The sequence below is a fragment of the Phoca vitulina genome, unplaced genomic scaffold (assembly GCF_004348235.1).
Source record: "Phoca vitulina isolate PV1807 unplaced genomic scaffold, GSC_HSeal_1.0 scaffold25, whole genome shotgun sequence".
Classification (NCBI taxonomy): Eukaryota; Metazoa; Chordata; class Mammalia; order Carnivora; family Phocidae; genus Phoca; species Phoca vitulina.
Window position 1 is genome coordinate 13,390,639 of NW_022589728.1, and position 21,085 is coordinate 13,411,723.

Consider the following 21,085-nt stretch of genomic DNA (forward strand, 5'->3'; position numbering starts at 1 on the left):
CCCCTCCGATTTCGCTCAGCATAACACCCTCCAGTTCCATCCACGTCGTTGCAAATGGCAAGATTTCAACTAATGATGTAATGCATGGTGATTAACATAACATAATAAAAAAAAAAAAAGTGGGTCTGTTTATCCTGAGTGAGTGAGTCTGAAGTCTTCTGGCATGCCGGAGGAGAAAACAACACTTTCTGGATCCCGGAGGCTTCTTCCCTACTTGTCTAGTTCTCCTCTGCCCCAAGAATGAAGATGGAAAGAGAACCTGCCGTACCCTCACCTGCCCTTCCACCTGCTCAGACTCTTTCGTCTTCTCAACTACGATGGAGTTCATGTCCTCATGGTACAATGGTCATGGGGGAGCAGGAGGCTATAGGGGAGTGGGGCTTGCCTCACTAGGGAATTACCAAAACTGCTAGGTGCTAAAAAAACCTACAAAGGATGGATGCAGGGGCTATTTCATTTTAATCTGGCTCCTGGCAATGTAGCATCAGAGTAAATGTTAAACAAAATAAACATCACCTATTACAAATAGGTTAAGAAAGGGTCGAAGGTACACCTTCGTGATTTCAGTCATCAAGGATACTGTAATATTCTAATATACTAGTTAAGTATAAAATGAACTGATTTTGTTATATAACAAAATAATTCAAAATAATGACAATATAGAGAAGAATTCTGCATTTTATTGCACTCAAATAACATTAAACAGAAGACATTTACATTATTTTTAGAAAATCCATTGATATTGCCCAGCGTGGCTCGTATTTGTGAAGACAAGGCTCATTAATTCAGATATTTGGAATCAGAAAGTATTTGAAGTTGACCACAGCATAACGAATCCTCAGTTTCCAGAGCTCTAGAGATTATATACAAAAATCCAGCAAAATTCTACTCATTTATCAGTTCTATGTCACTCCTAAGTTTCCCTAAAAAAATAAGGCTTTATAAAAAGTAGTGTTCTATAATTCACAATATGAATTAAGAGCTTTATTAGAATTTGAGTAGCAACTCCATATTACCCATATCACAGCTTTAGAAAATTATTGCTTTTCTTAGTAACTCAGTCTTCTGGATTTCACTACCCACTGGGTCAGCATGCATCACTCACTATGTTGTAACTACAATCTATAAGGATAAAAATATAAAATCCCTCTGATTGTAACCCTAAAAGCAGGGGAGAAAAAAGTCATCTTATCTTAAAACAATGTTAACATAATCAAGAGCTATCCCTGACATGGAAATGAAATTACTTCTTATGGCTTTTCCTTTGATTTTAATAGCTCATGGTCCTTTCAAAATGATGTCACTACCTTCTTTTCCTAATAAATGAGTATTTTCATCACAGCAACTATTGCCGAGCCCAAATAAACCACTTTAAAAGTAGAAGAAACTCTTCAGGGTAGAAAAGAAAAGGCTCATACGTTGCAAACAGCAGCAGGAAAAGCAGCTTGTGTGCACCTTCCACACGCCCTACATCAACCCAGCTAGAGGCATCATTCTCTAGTAAGATCACGGGGCCGTCTCCAGTGTTGTGAGGGCATAACTCAATTAGTCAACGGCAGAGCAACCTTTAAGATGTGCACCGGCAATTTATACAGGTTTTCTAAAATTTCAACAAATACCGAAGGGACAAAGCTATTCTATGATTGATCCGAGGTGCCCGACAGCGTTTTTTGCATGACAGAGCAGGCCATTCCTTTTGCCTATATCCTAGCAAGGAATTTTAACTGTTCCCCCTCGATTTGAAAAATAAATTAACCATGATAACTTAAGACTTTCACCGAAATATTCAACTTTTCTCATCAATGAGCTACCAGCTCCAGGAACCTCAAAATTTGAGTTTTACCCTGAACACTCGAAGCTAAGGTAGAAATGTCTTCTAAGGATATCAGTGCGGGTATATACAACTCCAGTCTTCACAGCTAACCGTGACCGTCAGTAGTGGGCCTCAGAGTGCAAGCGCAGGGCACTCTTCATGGCTTTGAGGTCACGCTTATGCTGTTTACACAGGTCAGTCCAACAGACGTAGGGGTAATTACCAGTCATATACACAGTAAAACCCTGCCAAGACAAATGCTACTACATCGTCAATATAATCAACTGTTATCTGAACAACACACATAAATGTAGGTAAGATCGGAAACTGTGTCACAACAAGAAAGAGAGGAGAAAAACCAAAGGATCCACTAAAGCTATTGAAAACGGACATGCAGGAATGTAACATTACATGTAATTTCTGTTTCTAAAAAAAAAAAAAAATACACTAAGATGCCAGTGGACTATGATTGATTGAAAACATCTTTAGTGTTCATTCCCAAAGATCTTGGTCTGCTCAGTAATTGCGTCACAAGACCTATCACAGCCATCTTTTGGAGCGTATGGTTAGGCTGGTCCTCCTGCGGTAGTGGGGGCAGTCTTTCTGAAGCTTTAAGTATCTGCAAAAATAAGGGGAAATCTAAATTAAAGGACCAACCAGACACAGACTGTGAAACTGCTTCATTTTCATTCTACTTAAAAAAAAAAAAAACCCACCGACAGAAGTAAATGCTTTTTATGTGCTATTGTTGTTTTTAAGGGCAACTCGTTAAACAGTGATTAACTACCCAGAGAAGTCCCTGGGAATTACTTGCAAAGCTGCTGATGAAAATTTAAGCTTCTTAGAGCATCTGAGAATTACAACTAAATTTAAGAATTTCAATCTTTTGAGAGATACAAGCATTAACTCTCTTTCTCCCGTCAGTGTTTTCACTGTTATTAATAAGAAATGTAATAGAGAAAAAAGAAATCTAGCATGATATTTGAAAAACAAATACAGGAAGGATTTTCAAGGAGCACTGGATACTGTAAGTTGCAGTGAAAATACATTAATATAATCGTATGTCAGTTTTTAATGTTACTGACAATATAAATGATTGGGTAAAAAAAGTATACAGTAAAAGTCATTCTTGTCCAATTTTTTTGCAAATACTTCCTCATTCCAAACTTTAGTATCTGGTTGATTTTACCATCACAGCATTAGAGCTGTTACAATTCAAGTAGAAAAGAAGATGGTGCACTTAAAGGCCCAGCCAAATTTTGATATAATTTCTAAATCTGGATTATGATCCTTCCTTCCTCCCTTCCTATCTAACTATATATCCATCTATCTATCTACCTACCTATATATGGGTGTGTGTGTGTGTGTATGTGTATCCAGACATTTTTATATAGGTAGATTTGGTGCTAATGTGAGGTAACTAGAAATCATCTGTATACTTTTATATATCCAACAGAAATGAGTATTTATATACAACAGACATGTACAAAATTATTCATAGAAGCTTTCTTCATAACAGTCAAGAAACTGGAAACATTCATAACAGCTATCAATGTAGAATGGATTTTTTTAATGTAATGTATTTATAGTAAAGGGCAATGAATAGAAACCAATACTATGCATGACAAAGTAGATGAAACTCAGACACGATGTTGAACAACGAAAAAGAGTCACCAAAAAAGTATATCTGCATTTGTGTGTGTTTGCTTCTGGTTTTGTTTTATTAAATTCAAGAGCAAGCAAACCAATCAGTGGTGATACAGATCAGCACAGCTGCGGTTGGGGGGGATGGGACTGAGCGGGAGGAAGGAGAGATTTCTGGAGCACTAGAAGCATTCTGACGAGTGGGTGCAGGAATGGATCGCAGGCGCAAGTTCCTTAAGCTGTACGTTCAACGAGTGAGCACGTCTGTGTGTGTCAATTACACCTCAACAGAAAATGTTTTTACAAATGCATTTGGCGTCAGGTTCTCTTAGAATTTGTCAGCGAGCTAGCCTGTGAGAGGAATGAGCATTTCCGTAACCTGTGCCATCAAACATACCTGAGGTTGTGGGAAGCTGTTCGAGGCATAATGATGAGTACCGATGAAAAGGCAAATAAACTAAAAGCCCATTTACAATTCTGAAGGACCCAAATGTGTGCTCCTGAACATTTAAAGACGACTCCACTCAGAAGTGGTTCACCGAGTTGCAAAGCCAGTATGTCCGAAATCGGGCCAGTCACCTCCTCTGCTACTCTCTATTTCCTCCTGCCTCCAATAGGTCCACGAAGGGCTGATCATTCATGCATTCAGGTCAGGAAAACGGGAATCGTCCTGGACTCTTCCCGTCAATCCGCCCTCTCTCCCTGCACATTGCTTCCAATTCCAATCCCCATGAGTCAATCCCACACCTCAAAACTCAGCTCTAGCACGACGACACATGGGGAGGCCTATGTGACTCTCCACACCCTTGCTCCCAAAGTTGGGTTAATTATCCCTCCTTCTCTGTGCTGCCCTGTCTACCCCTCTGGGGACTTGATGACATCATAGTGGTTGTTTTACTCAGCTCTAAGCCCATAGGACTGCGACCCGCTATGGGGCAGGCACTATATTGTTGCTCGAGTATCTTCTTTGCCCAGGGCAAACCTGTACCTTTGTACTTGTTCAATACGTACTTCTTGCCTAAACGATGAAATCTATAACAGTAACCTTCATGTTAGGCGCTTATTCACATAAGCGAAGACCTCTAGTGCTGCTGGACTAAGGCTGGCTAGTGTCCTAGTGATCACATTAGGAAATGCTGGGTGACAAGGGGTGGCATGAGTGAAAGTTCGTGCAGATGCAGCAGAGCAAAGCCATCCCCATTGCTAGACCAGTCCAGGGTGGGCTGAGTTACAATGTTATCTCCATTTTCAGAGAGACGGGAGCAGCAGAAACACTGGTGCTCACATATCTCCACCTTGAATAATGATTATCACCATAAAACATAACATTAACTTCTTTTTTCTCTGGCATGGTATGACAGAAAAAAATTGTTACTGGAACCAGTTAGTGAAAGGACCTTAACATACTGTTTGGCAGGAAATTTTCCTCGGATGAATTTCATAAGTGATTCCTTCATAAATGAATCAATTTGTGCTATTCATATTTATTCTGTCATATTGCCAGAATCACACGCTATATGATTACAAGTAAAAATCTGGGTTTGGGGGCGCCTGGGTGGCTCAGTCGGTTAAGCGTGCGTCTGCCTTCGGCTCAGGTCGTGATCCCGGGGTCCTGGGATCGAGTCCCACATCGGGCTCCCTGCTCAGCGGGGAGCCTGCTTCTCCCTCTCCCTCTCTGCCTACTGCTCTGCCTACTTGTGCTGTCTGTCTCTCTGTCAAATAAATAAATAAGGAGAGAGAAAGTAAAAACCCACTAAAGGAGCATGGATTGCAAAAACAATTTAAAAAAAAATCTGGTATTCAAAATGCTTGACTTCTAATATCAGAATGATCAATTCTTAGGACTGACTTTTTACATCCTTGTCAAGAGCAAAGCATTTATAAATTTACAAATATAAACAAAAGATGACAAAATTCAAGCTACTGGACAACTTACTTTTCTACCACTTCCAGGTCCTAGCTGAAGTACTAATGTATATGAAGAGAAAGATGCTGAGTAAGACGACAGCTCTAGTTTTACCACATCAAAACAGTTCTCAGAATGCATCAGCCCTTAGGCCTTCCCTTATGAAAAACCCTCTAGAGCACAGAGGCCAAGAGTGTGAACTCTGGAGCGAGCATGCAAGGGGCAGCCTCCGTACTGCCACCTGTCGGCTCTCAGACCCGCTTTGTTGTGTCTCGGTTTTCTCATCTGTAAAATGGAGATAACAGCGTGCCTACCTCTTAGGCAACTGGAAACATTAAATGAGTTAATTCATGGAATGTGCTTAGAAGAGCTCCTACATAATGTTTAATGCTTACTAAAGGTTCGCATTCACTGGGCCCTAGTGTGTGGCTCAATATAATGGTGAATTAAGACAGTTCCCGCCCTGTGGGGTTAAAGCACGCCAATAAATACATTATTGTGAACTTAAACAAGAAATATTAAGACAGTATAACCTAGTCTTGGAATGATCAGGGAGGAAGTAATCATCAGTTAAGATTCCAAGGGCCAGGAAAAAGTGAACTAACAGCTAGCATGTTGCAGAGGTCCTCCATTAAAGCTTCCCCTGAATAATGGATTTTAAAGACTGAAAGGTAAGGAGCATTGCAAAGGAGGGAGACAGGCCCTATCATCAGTGTTCCTGCAGTTTTTGTAATCACACAGATAATTAAGCACTTACAAGAGCAGTCAGCTTATTGTACAAGAAGATCACGAATATAGAGAGTTTCAACTATTATTCTTTTGTAAGACTGAATAAAAGAGGTTGTAATATACAGTAAGACTATGAAAATAACGGGAAATAAGCAAAGCAAGCGCAATCATTAAAAATAACTATTGCTAACTCTTGGCCTTATAGTCTCTTCTGGCAAGGTCACACTGTAACTGGGCAGCAGGTCAATCAAATTTTTATGACACCAAATTACAGGTTACAACTTCCTGAGCAGGTCTTTCAGGGTTTAACTTCTCTTGATCCACCTCGAAGATCAGGCTAATTAATTACTAAAAAAAAATAGTAATTATGGTCACGGTTTATGGGGAACTTATTGTATGTCAGTGAGTACAGATATTAATCAAATCTTCATTTTTACGTGCTTCGGTTGTTAAATACCTCCTCTCAAAAAGCACCTTCTTCCAGCACCCCAACCATGGGGTATTTTATATTTATGTTGTAAGGAAATTCTTGCGCTCAGCTTATAAAACATGGAAATAAAAGCACAGAAATTTCTGGCCAGAAAACAGTATTACTTTTTATGCCTTCGCAAAAGTCAGGTCAATATTAAAAAATGTGCACTGTAACTAGAAAAGAGTCAATGTTGTAAAAACTCATTATTTTAAAAAATACTTCGAAGACAATTTCTTTAAAGTCCTGGACGGTAATTGAAATGCTAACTCAGTAACGTGCTCTGCCTCAAGGCAGAAACAAGGCCCTCCGTGAAGCACCCTCAACAATCAAGCAGCAATTACAAAGGCAGGATAGAAACATCAACTCTCCCTGCTCCGTGCACCTTTCCTAAACACAAAATACACGTACCTGCGCAGTATCCATCATGTAAAAGCCCAAATTCTCCATGCATTTCTATTCTCATTCACATTATAATACCAACAACCCAGTTCTCTTAAGCATTTGTACAGATGCTATAAATGTACACGGTATGACAACCGCCAAAGCCTGTAACATCCCAACGTGAAATAAGCAACGATGAGCTGGGGTATATAACTAAAAATATTCTTTGATTATAAAAGTTATTTTTTTTCCTTGAAGTTTATTAGTCAGGAGATTTTGGCAGTTATAATTATTTCTACCAAAATCAACAAGAGTAATGCACATCATTGCTACAAAATTCACATTAAGCATAATGGAAGAAATAGGAGCAAAAATTCAACCAAAAAGAAAGAAAATGGAAATAAAACACAGAAGCAAGAGGAAATACCCTTGGGATAGAGGTCCTAGAAACCCCCCTCTTCACAAAACATGTCTTTCCCACTATGAGAACAGGAGGCTTGTATGTTAATTTCTGATTGCAGGTAGAATTAATGTCATCTCTCAAAGGCCATTTGAAAGCACAGGCCCTGATCGAAATGATGTTCCCACTGTTTAAATTCACTGCTGTGAGAAGGGCATGTGGCAGAGGGGAGGGAAAAGTACAGAAATGGATTAACCCAGTGGGCTGGAAAGAAAGACTTCGGGTACTAACAAGACCTAGGCAGCCAGCCAGGATTGCCCAGGGCACTAAGATGCCCTCACGGAAATGGGGAATGGGGAAGAAGCGTAAAGTCACAAAAGTATGCACTACTAGAACTTTCATCTTAAGGCAATTCTGATCCATCATCAATTAGCCTATCAATTTAAAAAAAAAACCACCTAACTACTACTACTACTACCATCTATAATGGCAAAAATCATATGGTACTTTGATCATTAACACTCCTCACAGTCTAGCTCAACAAACATGTACTAGACTGAATCTGACATGTATTTTCCTTTACTTTGGCTCAACTGATCAAAACGCAATCTTCTCTTTAAATTTAGGTATAATTAATCCTTCTCTCAGGATTTTTCCTCTTCATCGACTGATTTCATACAGCTACTGTGCCTATCAACAGTACGTTTTAAATTAAACAGAAAAGGAAAGAGCAATGCATCCAACAAAATGTCATACCTGGTGGTACCTCCTGTTGTTCTTCAGCAGGGGGCACGTGCTCTTCTAAAATAAGTAAGAAAATTACAATCCATTATATATCACTGACCAGTGTTTAAGATACAGATTGTACCTAAGTTACAGTGATTATTTTTACAGACATCTTTGGGATTCGCGTGCAATGATAACAAAAACATTAAGTTTTCACACTATTACAACAAAGAAGAATTAGCTAGAACTTCGCAAAATGTTGTATACTTCTCAAGTGTTCATAAAATAGGCTTTACATTATCTGCCTAACTGACTAACTGCAAAACTCGCTGCCTGGGCAAAGGAGATATGAACTAAAACCCAGGTCTTCACCACAATTTTGCATCAGACTTGATAAGAAAGCTGAGGAAAGATGTTTAAAATATTTTGTTAAAAAGTTTTTAAGACATAACCCTAATTGTAACATGAACGAAACAACGCAAAGAAATTGAAAGATCAGAGTCCTAAAAGTAAATTACTATCCTTAATAAAGTTTCTGAAAAATAATATTCAAGATAATATATTCTAAGACTGGCCAAAAATATGGAGATGACTTTTTTAACATCTTGCTTTTTTCCCTGGCCACTTCCTCCCATTTGCAACTAAAGAGACTGTATGTAGACTTTATCACATAATGGTATAATAATATACTGATCTGATTCACTCTATCAAATTACATCACATTTTAAGATCTTCATTGCTAACAACCCACTCAACATTACCTTAATCTAGAGATAAGATAATATTAGCTTTCCTTTTGCTCCTAAAGACTTGGAACAGACTTTGGTCAAAAGGAAGAATTTTTATAGCATTTTCTAAAACTCATACATGTATGCGGCTATTTTAATAATTTTTCTTCTTATATTAATTTGCTTCTAATTTTAAGAATAATACATACCCAAATGGAAGATTTGGAAATATTTTTCACATAAAAGGAAAAAGGAAAAAAAAAAATCTCACCTATTCCCACTGATCACAATTAATATTCTGGCATATTTCGTTGTTTCAGTGGCAGCACTGGGAGCGTTTACTAGCTTTCTCTGTTGTGACTGGCTTGTTAAGGTTTGCCTACTGATTTCGTTCTTAGTACGTTAGAGATCTACTAGCACTGTACCACCTTTACCAATATTTTTTTCTCAGAATTTCTTTTACTTGTCATTTTAGGTTTGAAAAACTTGTATGCATCATAAAGTATTAGTCACTTCATTATTTCCATCACTGATACTATACTAAGAAAGCCTTATTATTATTGCAAGATAAATTTTCAACCAATTTTATTCTGAAAAAGTGTTCATTTAACAAACTTACCTGAAATTTATTTTGGCAATGATGTAATGAGAGGATTTTTTAAAAGGAAATAGCAAACTAATTGTATCAGCACAGCCTGATTTTCTCTACTCCAGGACTTTTTAAACCCACTTCAGTATGGATTTCAACTCCCACCTTCATGATGATGGCTCCCAAACACATCCATCTCAGGTCTCACTCATCTAGCTCCCACCACTGGCACATCCAACCCCCTACCTGATACCCCCACCTGGGAATCTCACAACATTCCCAAACTTAAAATATCTAATATGGAGCCTTGGTTTTCTCCCCTAAACCAGTTTCCTCTATATCCTAGTTTCCCTACCATCCAACAGTTGGTAAATGGCCCCATCATCCGACAGTTATTCAAACCAAACCAAAGTCTCCCTTGATTTCTCTTTCCTTCACAATCATCAGAAAGTTCCATCAGTTGTAATTCAAAAATATCTCTCAAATTCAAAACTTTCCCCTCCATTTCCACTGCCATGACATTACTCCAGGCCACCATGATCACTTCCTGGATTGGTACCCAATCATTTCCTAACAGAGTGGTCCCTGCCTCCATTCTTGCTCCATCCAATCCATTTTCTAACTAGGAGTGAAAGTAATTCTTTAAAATAAGTCAGATTATGCCATACCTCATTTAAGTATTTTTCCCAGATTCCCAATGCACCTGGAATATAGTCCAAATTCCTCACCAAGTTCACAACTGATCTGTCACCTGAATCTTTCATGCTTAAGCCAATTCAAGTTTAGTTTTCTGTTGCCTATAACGGAAAGTAACCTGACTGACACAGATGGGGAAGAAAAGAGGGTTTAGGCACAGGGCTGATACAGCCTAACCTGTACTTCTGAATAGATCACCCTAATGGCATCATGACAGATGGGCTTGAAGGGGACAAGTATCAAGTTGAGAAGATAGGCTAAAAGGTGACCACGGTTGTCCAGGAAGCTGATGAGGGCTGAACTAGATCACTAGAGCCACAGGGAAAAGAATGGGTTTGAGAAATGTTTCGGAAGCCCATTCACCAGGACTTGGGATTAGCTGCAGAGATGGAGGGAGTGTCAATGATGACACTCGCATTTCTGGTGTGGGAATCCAATTATATACTGAGGCATCGAGCCAAGTCAAGGAAGAGGGGGGAAAGAGAGGTTAGAGGCATGTGAATTATGATGAGTTCCTTCTCACTGACCACTCAGGTTCCAAACACAGGAGCACAGAAACTACAGGTGGGGCTAGCGGTGCACAGTCCAGAGCCCCACTACCCCCCAGAAGGAATTCCCTTAGCAGTCTCCACTACGTCCTCTACTGGCTTATCAAAATGCCTGAGAAGTCTTTGGAAAAACTACTTCGAACACAGGAAAGGCAGGGCCAAGAGGCATATTGTGATGTTTTGTCTCTTATATAAAACGATATAGGTGGGATGGGTTGGATAAAGTTCTTCCAAGGGATGTGGGGTTTCCAGTTTCTGATCCTGACTGAATAAAAAACAGACTCGGCTATATTCTTCAAAAAGAACTGAGTAATAGGAGGTAGGAGAAATTCTGAACACTATCCAGCCTGCTACGTGGAGATGAATGTGCGTGTACTCAGAGGTCCCACAGCAGCCGTGGAGGGGTCTCTGCCGGCAGCCAAGTGGACGATGACGGCAATTCTGGTATCCCCACATTCCCTCCACTCCTCCCTATCTTCTCCCATTTCAGTCAACTGTACTATTAAATATTCTGCCTAACCAAGCTCAAAAGCAGTAACATTTAACCTGAAAACTGACAATGAGTGGCTCATAAATGAATTCTAAGAGTAATTTTAAGAGCAAATGCCCTATTACATGTTTCCTGTGGCAACTTCCGGCTGTTAAAGCCCATGGACCCCAGAGTCCACTGCAGGCCCCAAGTCTGGGTTGAATACCAGCTTAGCCACACACACACACACAAAAAGCACAATGATATTGTCCTATCTCCTCTTCAGTGTCCACTGTGAGGAACAACTGAAATAACGTATATGAAAGAACTCTGCAGACTGTTAGGATCTCCGCAACTCTACATGCTGTCAAAGCACCACCATGTAATATATGCAACAATTTTTTAGGAAAAATCCCTTCACTTTCAAAAATAGTCTGTGCAGCTGAACAACAACATGAAGAACCCAATTTCAACCCATCCCTGTCCAAGGCTAACCCCGTCTGACAAAACCACCCCCTAGTTAGAAGAGCCTCGCTGTAACCAGTTATTTGCTATTGAACTATCCTGGTTTTATCTCTGTTATTGCACTTTTCATAATCTGTAGTTACTTTATGATGTTTGGTCACGAGAATGCCAACCCCAAGGAAACCAGAAATCCTATCCATTGTCTTCATTCTCTCCCTCCTAGCCCTGAGCACTCTATGGACAGCAAAGTGTTCAATACACATCTATTGAATACAGGAACATAATTTTAATACAAAAAGTAAAACTATCTCTATAAAATTAACTTACCTTCTAAAATTACGTTTGAATCTTCTACAGCATTATCTAAAAAAAAAAAAAACACATTTTATATTAACTCACACTAGATTCCTAAATTAACTTATCTCTACTAAAGTAACTAAATTTGGCTCTTTTTAGACTGCGGGCTTCTTATGAAGACTCATAAGTATTTATATTAGCATATCAACTTTAATTCCTAGATTATATTCAAAGAATACATCAAATAGGCTGACATCATCCCTGATGACATAAAACTTGCATCTTAAGTAAGGAATAAACATATTGACAATATGCAATTACTTCCTTGGAGACTTGAAAATATCTTGTATTTCTTACTACATCTATCTTTGTCCCACAAGTTATCTGAGTTTTAATAAATACAAGGGGGGGTGGGGCTGATTGCAGGAAACACCCGTTTAGAGAAAAAGCTTACCTGAACTTTCTAGCCCTTCATTTTCCAATGGCTCATATACTAGAAAATATACAGAAGAAATAATCCTTTAGGACTACATTAACTCTCACTGTGACACAACATTCGCTGTATGGTTTCATGAGCAGAGACAATGTCTAATTCATCCTTAAACCCCTGGGCTTAGTCGCTGGGAAGTAGCAGCCTACAGAGTAGGGTGGGGAAGAGTCTGGTGTGGAGTCAAACACGCACAGATTCAAAGTCCAAGTCGGCCACCTTTTAGTCACAGGAGATGGGCAATTACAAACACTTTCTTCATGTAAAATGGGGGAAATTAAGGTTCTTCCCCAATCACTTGTTACCAGGATCCAAAATCTGTTTACTTCCTGGTGGCACTGAATTTCCCTTTTCTATTTTTTCATGTCTGCAAGGGAGAATTCTGAGCTTTACCAGGCAGATTCTCTATTTGTTTAGGGAACAACTCTCAGATCTGCCACCTGGGGGCAAACACTGCTGGTGCCAGCCCCTCAGAGCGAGGGTTCAGCTGGCAGACTGTGAACTCACTGCCCTACCCACGGCCCAGGGCCCATCATTTCTCCTCGTTTACTTGCATGGGGCTCAGTGGCTCTGTGCTCTGCTACAAAGGAGGCTCTGGTCTCTTCTCTCGGGCGCGGCTGGGTCACAGCTTTCTTGGGTCAACCCAATCCCAGCTTTATCAATTCTCCAAAATGCCTCAAATTTTCTGGTTCACTTAGACTGAGCTTTCTTATTTTCCTAGCACAGTTATTGATGTATTCTTTACGATCATTTACTAAAGAAAATTTTTTGAGCACCTACTATATTTCAGATGTTATTCTCAGTGCTAGGTAGAGTAAGGGACCATTTTTAACCCATCATCTCCTGTCCTGGTGGTCCTGGTAAGACAGAGGAGCAGCGCTGGGTTGCTCACTCTGTCACTTTGAACTGTTTTGTATTTAAACACGCTCACGTCTCTAGCAACTTAAAGAAAAAAAAGCCCTTTCTTGAGCCTGCTTCCCCTTGCCCCACCTCTCCCCTCCATTTCACAATCTCATTTCTTCAAAGAGTCGTTCACATTTGCTGTCTCACCCCTCACTTCCTTCCCCAACTACTGCCATCTGTCTTGTGGCCCTGACTCATCCCTGCCAAGGCTCCTCCGAGACCACCTCGTTCCATCTAGTGGACGATCCACCTCACCAAGTTAGATCTCTCAGCAGCTCCTTCCTTCTCAAACACTTTGGTGTGACCGTGTTCACCTTCAATTCCTTCCTTTCTCCTTCTCAATCTTCATCACCTGTCCTAGTCCTACCAGGCATGAAATGTTGGCTTTCATCAAAGGCCAGCCAGAGACTCCCATCCCCCTACACTGTCCTTCCGCCATAAGTGATCTCGGCCTCTGGCTTCAATTATCTTGTACAGACTCATGACTCCCAAACTCACAGCCACTAATGAGAGGTCTCTGCTGAGATCCAAGCACCACCAATTGGCTTATTACATATCCCCCTGGATGTCTCGACACACACTGTCAACACACACAGACTGGACTCACGGCCTCTTGGCCCGTTCCTGTTTTCCAGTCCTGCCTGTCTTAGGCAAAAAGCACCGCCATCCATCAAGGGCACGAGCCAGAACGGTGGACGGGGTTCCTGACACCTTGCTCTCTCCCCCAGCTACACCCACACATCACGCGCCCTGTCAATTTTATCTCCTTACATTTCTCAGCTTGTCCGCTACCCTTCACTGCCACCACTCTGGCTGAAACTACTTTATCTCTGTCCACCTTCATCTGTGTCCACTGAAAATGGCTCCTGCCAAGGTCACCAGGAGGCCGCTGTCGTACTAGATCCAAGGCATGTGTTCAGTGCTCACCTCACGTGGGTCCTCACCAGCATGGGACACTGTTGAACATCCCTTTCCTGAAACTCATCTCCTCTGACTCCTCTTTTGGCAGAGATGGGACTCAGGGCAAGATCAGATTGGGATAATGACACTAAACTAACTGGTCTCCCCATATCCACTCTTGTCTCTCTCCAGTCTATTTGCTACACATCAGACCGATCAATCTTTACAAAATGCATATCTGATTTTGTAGTGCCTTGAACAACGCCCTGAGGGTAGGTGAACATCCCTGACTAGCTCTAGGCATCCTCTGGAGCCCAGACATAGTGCAATCTCAGGCCAGATTAGACTGCCAGCACTCCAGACATATCTTCCCACCTCAGAGGCTTCTTACGACATTCCGGCCACATTTTCCCCTTGCCTTGGCACCTCCAACTTCAGGGAAGCCTTCCCTGGTCCACAAACTAAGTAGGTCTCTTCACTATATGCTCTTGTTACACACCGTCCCTGTTCTCACCAGCACTTAGCACAATTGCGAGGAAAAACACTAAATTGAAGCTCTTTGTGTAATTTCTCCCCCCCCACCTGCCGCTAAAATATAAGGCCCATAGGAATATGGACTATGTATGTGTTCCTCACTGGAACTGCCCCAGTCCTGTTTTAGACATAAAATAGTTAATACATATGCAGTACATGAATAAATCAATCAGAAGGTGAGACGGTACTGTCATTTCCTAGGTATATCCAATGTAGGCTTGATGCTTTCTAGATTTTTAATATGAAAGCTGGTTACCTCCATAGCTTTAATAAGCCACATGTTTTCCAGGTTCTAGATGTAGGGAGTTTAATACAGAATATATTCTGTTCTTCTACTGAAAAATGATTTTTTTTAGAGGTTTTATTTATTTATTTGACAGAGAGAAAGACCGCAAGAAAGGGAACACAAGCAAGGGGAGTGGGAGAGGGAGAAGCAGGCTTCCCGCTGAGCAGGGAGCCCAATGTGGGGCTCGATCCCAGGACCCTGGGATCATGACCTGAGCCGAAGGCAGACACTTAACGACTGATCCACTCCGGCATCCCTGAAAAATAGTTTTATTTTCACCCTACTTACAGCTTCACTTACATATGTTCACTTGGTTTCCCTAGCCTGGTTCCTGAATGTTACAAAGGTATCTTTTTAGAACACAGTGAATAATCCTATTAATAATTCTATTAAATCCCTTTTGTTTAAAAAAGTTTAGGTTCTACGGCAAGGTAATCTAAAGTATCTCAAAATCTTGTGATCCAAAGTGTCTCAAATTCTGATGACCCCTTAGGTCCTATTTATTACTATTTTTTTTAACATGTTAAATTATATTTATTCTGATATTCTGCCTATGAAAACACATTTATTTTTACAATATCTTTTTTTAACACGGTATCTAATTTTACACTTCTTTCAAGTTTGATTTTAAAGTTCTCTGGATCTAGTCTGCAAACTGCCTTCCAAACATGTTCTTCCTAGCATATTTAGACAAACACTATAATGAGTGGCAGAAATTAGAAAATTATCTCAAGTCTCATCTCTACATACAACTTTTAATTTCCAAATTCCTATTTTCTCCCTTAAATTTGAAACTGAAAAGAAAATCTAGATGCAATCATAGTGGCCAAGTTATTTCTTATAAAAATACTAGTTCTTAAAGACAGAATCCAGGATGCTTCCAATGGCATCATTCATATCCCATTAGAAATAGCCACCGTGACTGGTCATCTTAGTAGGACCTTAAATCTTAAATACATATGCTTAATAAATTAACATATCAGGTTTATACACAGCCACTCCTAATTTTCTTCAACTGAGAACCACCAACTGTCATGAAACCATACATTTCTTGACAGTAGGATTCCATATTGCTCCTATTTGAATGTCAAGCCCCCAAACCATCCAGCACATAGAAAGTCCTCCATATTTGACTCAAGCACTATACATTTCTTCGTCCTTCTTGCTTCACACATGAAGTTATGCTCAATTGACTTCTCTCCTTTTACAGTCATCCGTGAATGTGGCGGAATAAAAATGACACACCTTGGCTTTATCATTTCTTAGTCATATCAACTTACGCAAATCACTTACATTCTCTGAACCTTATTTCCTTCTCCCGGAAGTCGCAAAAACAGAATCTACTTCGTGAAGTTTAACAAAACAGCCTGGGGAGTGCTCGGGCAACAAACAAAGCTATAATTGCCTAAATCTGAATCTAGTGCCACTCATGCCAAAAACATGCCCGAACTCTTTTCTTTATGCCACTTTTAAGCCTGCAGTGAAATTCTTTTGTACCTTTCTCCATGCTAGTAGATCCATCACCTTTAAGAGTGGGATTACTTTGTAGTGAAGAAACTAGAGTAGTTCAGCTCTGACTGGTTTTCTATGCACCAGACATATGCTAGTCAAAAGAGAGCTAAGACTATAAAATAATGACATAAATTCTTGTGAATAATTTTTAACGGCTTGCGAAGGCAACTTGCAAAGAATTTAAGAAAAATTATTTAGTCAATGGCAGCACCACTGGAGGAGGTAAACACCTTCCCAAGTAAATTCTTTGAAAACTCCCATTCATTTGGAGCTTTTAAGTTATGGTATTTGAAGCTTAAAACACTATCCTCTATACTCTACAAACTATGTGTAGATTTTAAAACAAGTAGATGGCTTAAGGTTAAGAAGCATTTTCAAACCTGGTTCATCATAGTCTTGGTATGTAAGGTCATCTGCAAGAAAGAGAATAAAACTCAGTATTAAATGGGTCATTCTATGTAAGTGCTTAGCTAAAAACCACAACTTAATCTCAAATACAGAATTCTATTCCTTTAAATATCAGCGTCTGCAGTCAGTGGTAAGTGCCTCTGCCCAACAACTAGACAAAAGAATGAGTAAATTATTTTCATAAAAATTCCTCAAACTGGCATAAAGTAAGATATGCAAAAGTAGCATTAAGGATTAATATCCTGTTTCGTCGTGGTGCCAGTGTAAATGAGCTAAAATATGAAAGCCTGATATTCCATTCATAATCTAATCTTGTTACAAGGCAAAAAGACTTTTATTAGGTGTTAAGATTACTTCTTTGACTCCTTTGAAAGAAAAATCATGTTAACATAGCATTACAACTGTAAAGCCTTGAATAATGTTTACAATCTAATGAAAATATTCACCCAGTACCTGCGTCGTGGTTCCTTCTTTCATCATCACCTACTACAGGTTCCGTGGCATCTATAGAGAAAAATATTCACCTCTGTCAAACATGAAAAAACCAAACACATTACTAGATGCCATTCTAAAGTATTTACAAATTAATTCCAATCTTCACAACTGTGTAAGAGAGATATTATCATTATCATTCAATAAAATTTAAGCTGAATAAAGTTCCATAATTTGCTAAGTCACAAGGACAGGAAGGAGCAGAACCAGTCAGACTCTACTACACCACACTGCCTCGCCAATTTCCGAATCATCTTCCCACCATCCTATCTACAAAGAGCAAAGTCCCAGTTGTGGTTTGAAAAATACATCTCCTTTTTCCCTCATTCCTCCATGTAATATTAAACTATATTCAGGAATTTCTATAAATGTCTGGGCAACCAAAAATGATTGCGAGTATTATAAAGAGGACTCTGTGTTGAATCAGAGTGAATCATTTACCCCGGGATAGACTGGCCTTGGCCAGTGCCTTAAACGGAAACACATATCACAAACCTGGATTGTCCTGCTCATACATCATTTCTTCCATATCCTGATTATAAGCCTGTGAAGCTATAAGTTAAGAAACGATTAGGAAATTACAAATATATCTCAAGAAGGATTACACTTGGTATTCAAAATAGGAAAAGCGCAATATCCAGTAATGCCAGAAATGTAAAATCAAATCATAATGATGCTCACATTTATATTCACTCATGGAACACCCAGGTACTACCTTTGTGAAATGCCAAATACAAAGATGAATGAGATAGTCCCCATCACCAATGGGTTTATAATCGAACCACAAACTTTAGATTATGCAAATTCAACTATATTCAGCAAAAGACTAATGAGACAGAGAGAGACAGAGACCACAGAGATGGCGGGGCAGGTGAGCCCTCCTCCCATCCACTCAGCAAGCACCAGCTGTAAGAGTGTGCCTGAGGAAGGGCACACACACTTCCCAGCCCCTCACACTTGGACTCAGTACCTGAATACTCCCAGACCGCAATACAGTTCTAGTATTTACAAATACATATTGTTGAAATGATGTAGGTCCTAAATGCTAGCCAAGAGTATCATGTGGTCCTCAAACACAGAGAGAGGGATCTATTCCAGCACCGGAAGAAAAACTGGCCAACACAGGCTTACTGAAAGATGACATGTCCATCTCCAGTGTGGCCATATCTTCTGGGGATGCATGACGAGTGACAATACACAATCTTGATCTTTCAGTGACTTTGTAATTTAAGGCTACAAAACATGTACTTCTACTCTATCTCTTGGCCTAGCAATCCCACTACTGGGTGTTTATCTTCAGGAAGCAGACCTCAAAAGCACAAAAACTATATTCACAAAGAAACATATACATGAAATTATGACACCATATATGTTATATATAACAATTAACTACATATTACGTATTTTATGACATATTATAAAATATATTAATAGATAATCATAGATAATATTTTCTCTTTCTCATGATGTTCTTTTCATAGGAAAAGACTCATTCTAATTAAAAAAAAATATTATTAAGTTTAAATCTCACCTGTCTCTTCTACATGGTAACTATCTTCAGTTTCTGAAAAGAGTAACATCAAATCAATAGTAGTACTTTCATAAAATTGTATGTATATATACTATAGATGCATATCCTCAATCTATGCTTGCCATTGATTTTATTTTGAAAGCAAATAATTATTAAAATAAAACATGAAAATATCCATTAACTGTTTGCTGAACACTTTATCTTTTACTAGAACTACACTTAGAAATGCCTTACACATTCTCTTCGACCCACTCAACACCACCACAGCCTGGACTAATGAGAGGATGATTTGAACAGAGTAACACAGTGACAAGGCTGGACCCAGGAAAGGGGCTATCTTAGTCTACTTCACATTCCACTGTGGTGTCTTGTTTTCTAGAGCAAAAGCACAGTGTCTACAGATGGGAACACAAGGAAAGACAGAGGAGACTTTCTAAGATGGGGAGCTGAAAGGTAAATGAGTTCATAATTGAACCCGCAGACCCCCAATAGCAAAATGCTGCCCCCACAGGATCCTCACTACTCCACTGACCCTTGTTAATGTAACAACTATATGAAGTGTAAATATTTTTCATTTCTGAAGACTTTCAATAAACAACTTTTATGTTCACACTGAATCTATGTCCCAATTAAAGATTAGGTCAGAAAGTAAGCTTTTCTCGATTTATAAACTTTTTAGGAGTACTTCTTCCTACCCCCAATCTATAACTCCTAACCTCAAAAATATCAAATTCCTTGTTTCAGATAATTTGAGTGTCTTAACTGTCTTAACTAAAATGTGTTATTTAAGCAGCATCTAAGATACCAAAATTCTGAGTAACTGTCAATCTTCCTGAGCCATGTTGGCCGAAGACAGGAGGGAGCAAGAGATACCAGGGAAGTGTGGAAATCATTTTATCAGCATCCCTTACTTAGAAATTAGAAGCATTTTTTTCCCAGAGAAACTGTAACATACATGATAATTAAAGGCCTGGGGCGCCTGGGTGGCTCAGTCATTAAGCGTCTGCCTTCGGCTCAGGTCATGATCCCAGGGTCTTAGGATCGAGCCCCGCATCAGGCTCCCTGCTCCGCGGGAAGCCTGCTTCTCCCTCTCACACTCCCCCTGCTTGTGTTCCCTCTCTCGCTGTGTCTCTCTCTGTCAAATAAATAAACTCTTTAAAAAAACTGATAACTAAAGGCCTAAAGTTCTTTTTTTTAAAAAAAAATTTATTTATTTGAGAAAGAGAGGGAGAGAGAGCGAGTGGGGAGGGGCAGAGGGAGAGGGAGAGACAGCCTCAAGCAGACTCCAAGTTGAGCATGGAGCTGACATGGGGCTCAATCTCATGACCCTGAGATCACGACCTGAGCCAAATCCACAAGTCAGACGCTTAACAACTGCACCACCCAGGCACCCCAAAGGTCTGAAGTTTTAAAGCTGGTCTATAAATTCCTACTTTTAATGCACAATGCAGCTAAACTCATATACAAGCTCAAAATCATTTTGAGTGTACATTTTTCATAGAAAATTATGCATTATATACAATTTTGTAGGTTGGTATGGGAATCAAACCATCACTTATAACATTATTTCTATGGAAAAGCATATTTCCTGCTTTCAACAATAAGCATGAATGTAAGTTTTTGGAAATACATTCACTCATAAATCAAGAGCTTCTTGCTTCTAGCTTCCCAATACATTAAATATTGTGAAAAGGAGATATACTTTACTTTTTCATTACTTTTATATGCTTAAAAAAAAAGTCTTAGCAACCATTTACCAACTGTATTGTGACCAGGCTAGCTCGCCACTCAATTTTTAGCCTGTACAAGTGCTGTCTCCACCAGATTCCCCCTGGCTATGAGCATGGAGGCACACGCCTTAGCCTGGTCACACCCAGCAGCCTGGGACATGAGGGGAGACACGTGAAAAAATCACCAGGCTGGCCACAGTGCTGCTCAACCTCCGCTGCACTTGGATACGACCTGGGGAACTTTGACCATGATCTGTTTTAGAGGCTCCACACCCCAGACATTCTGATTCACCTTGTCTAGGGTGGGTCAAAGCATTCTTTTAAAAGCTCTCTACACGATCTTGATTGCATCCAAGACTGAAAACTATTTGTAGGGATATCAAGTACATCTTTTATGGACCATATTCACAAGAAATTCCCTCTCTGAATCCAAGACCTT

The 21,085-nt window shown here is 39.7% G+C and overlaps 1 protein-coding gene across 1 annotated transcript in view; it reads right to left on the reverse strand.

The window, feature by feature from the left end:
• Positions 1 to 21,085, reverse strand: part of ASPH (aspartate beta-hydroxylase) — a 181,941-nt gene that overhangs the window by 116,390 nt on the left and 44,466 nt on the right. The window contains exons 7-13 of the mRNA XM_032421682.1: positions 18,917 to 18,949; positions 17,881 to 17,937; positions 17,347 to 17,397; positions 16,866 to 16,898; positions 12,318 to 12,356; positions 11,894 to 11,929; positions 8,102 to 8,146 (exon numbers count right to left, since the gene is read on the reverse strand). Of these exons, the coding sequence (XP_032277573.1) occupies positions 8,102 to 8,146; positions 11,894 to 11,929; positions 12,318 to 12,356; positions 16,866 to 16,898; positions 17,347 to 17,397; positions 17,881 to 17,937; positions 18,917 to 18,949 (294 nt within the window). The remainder of the gene's footprint in view (positions 1 to 8,101; positions 8,147 to 11,893; positions 11,930 to 12,317; positions 12,357 to 16,865; positions 16,899 to 17,346; positions 17,398 to 17,880; positions 17,938 to 18,916; positions 18,950 to 21,085) is intronic.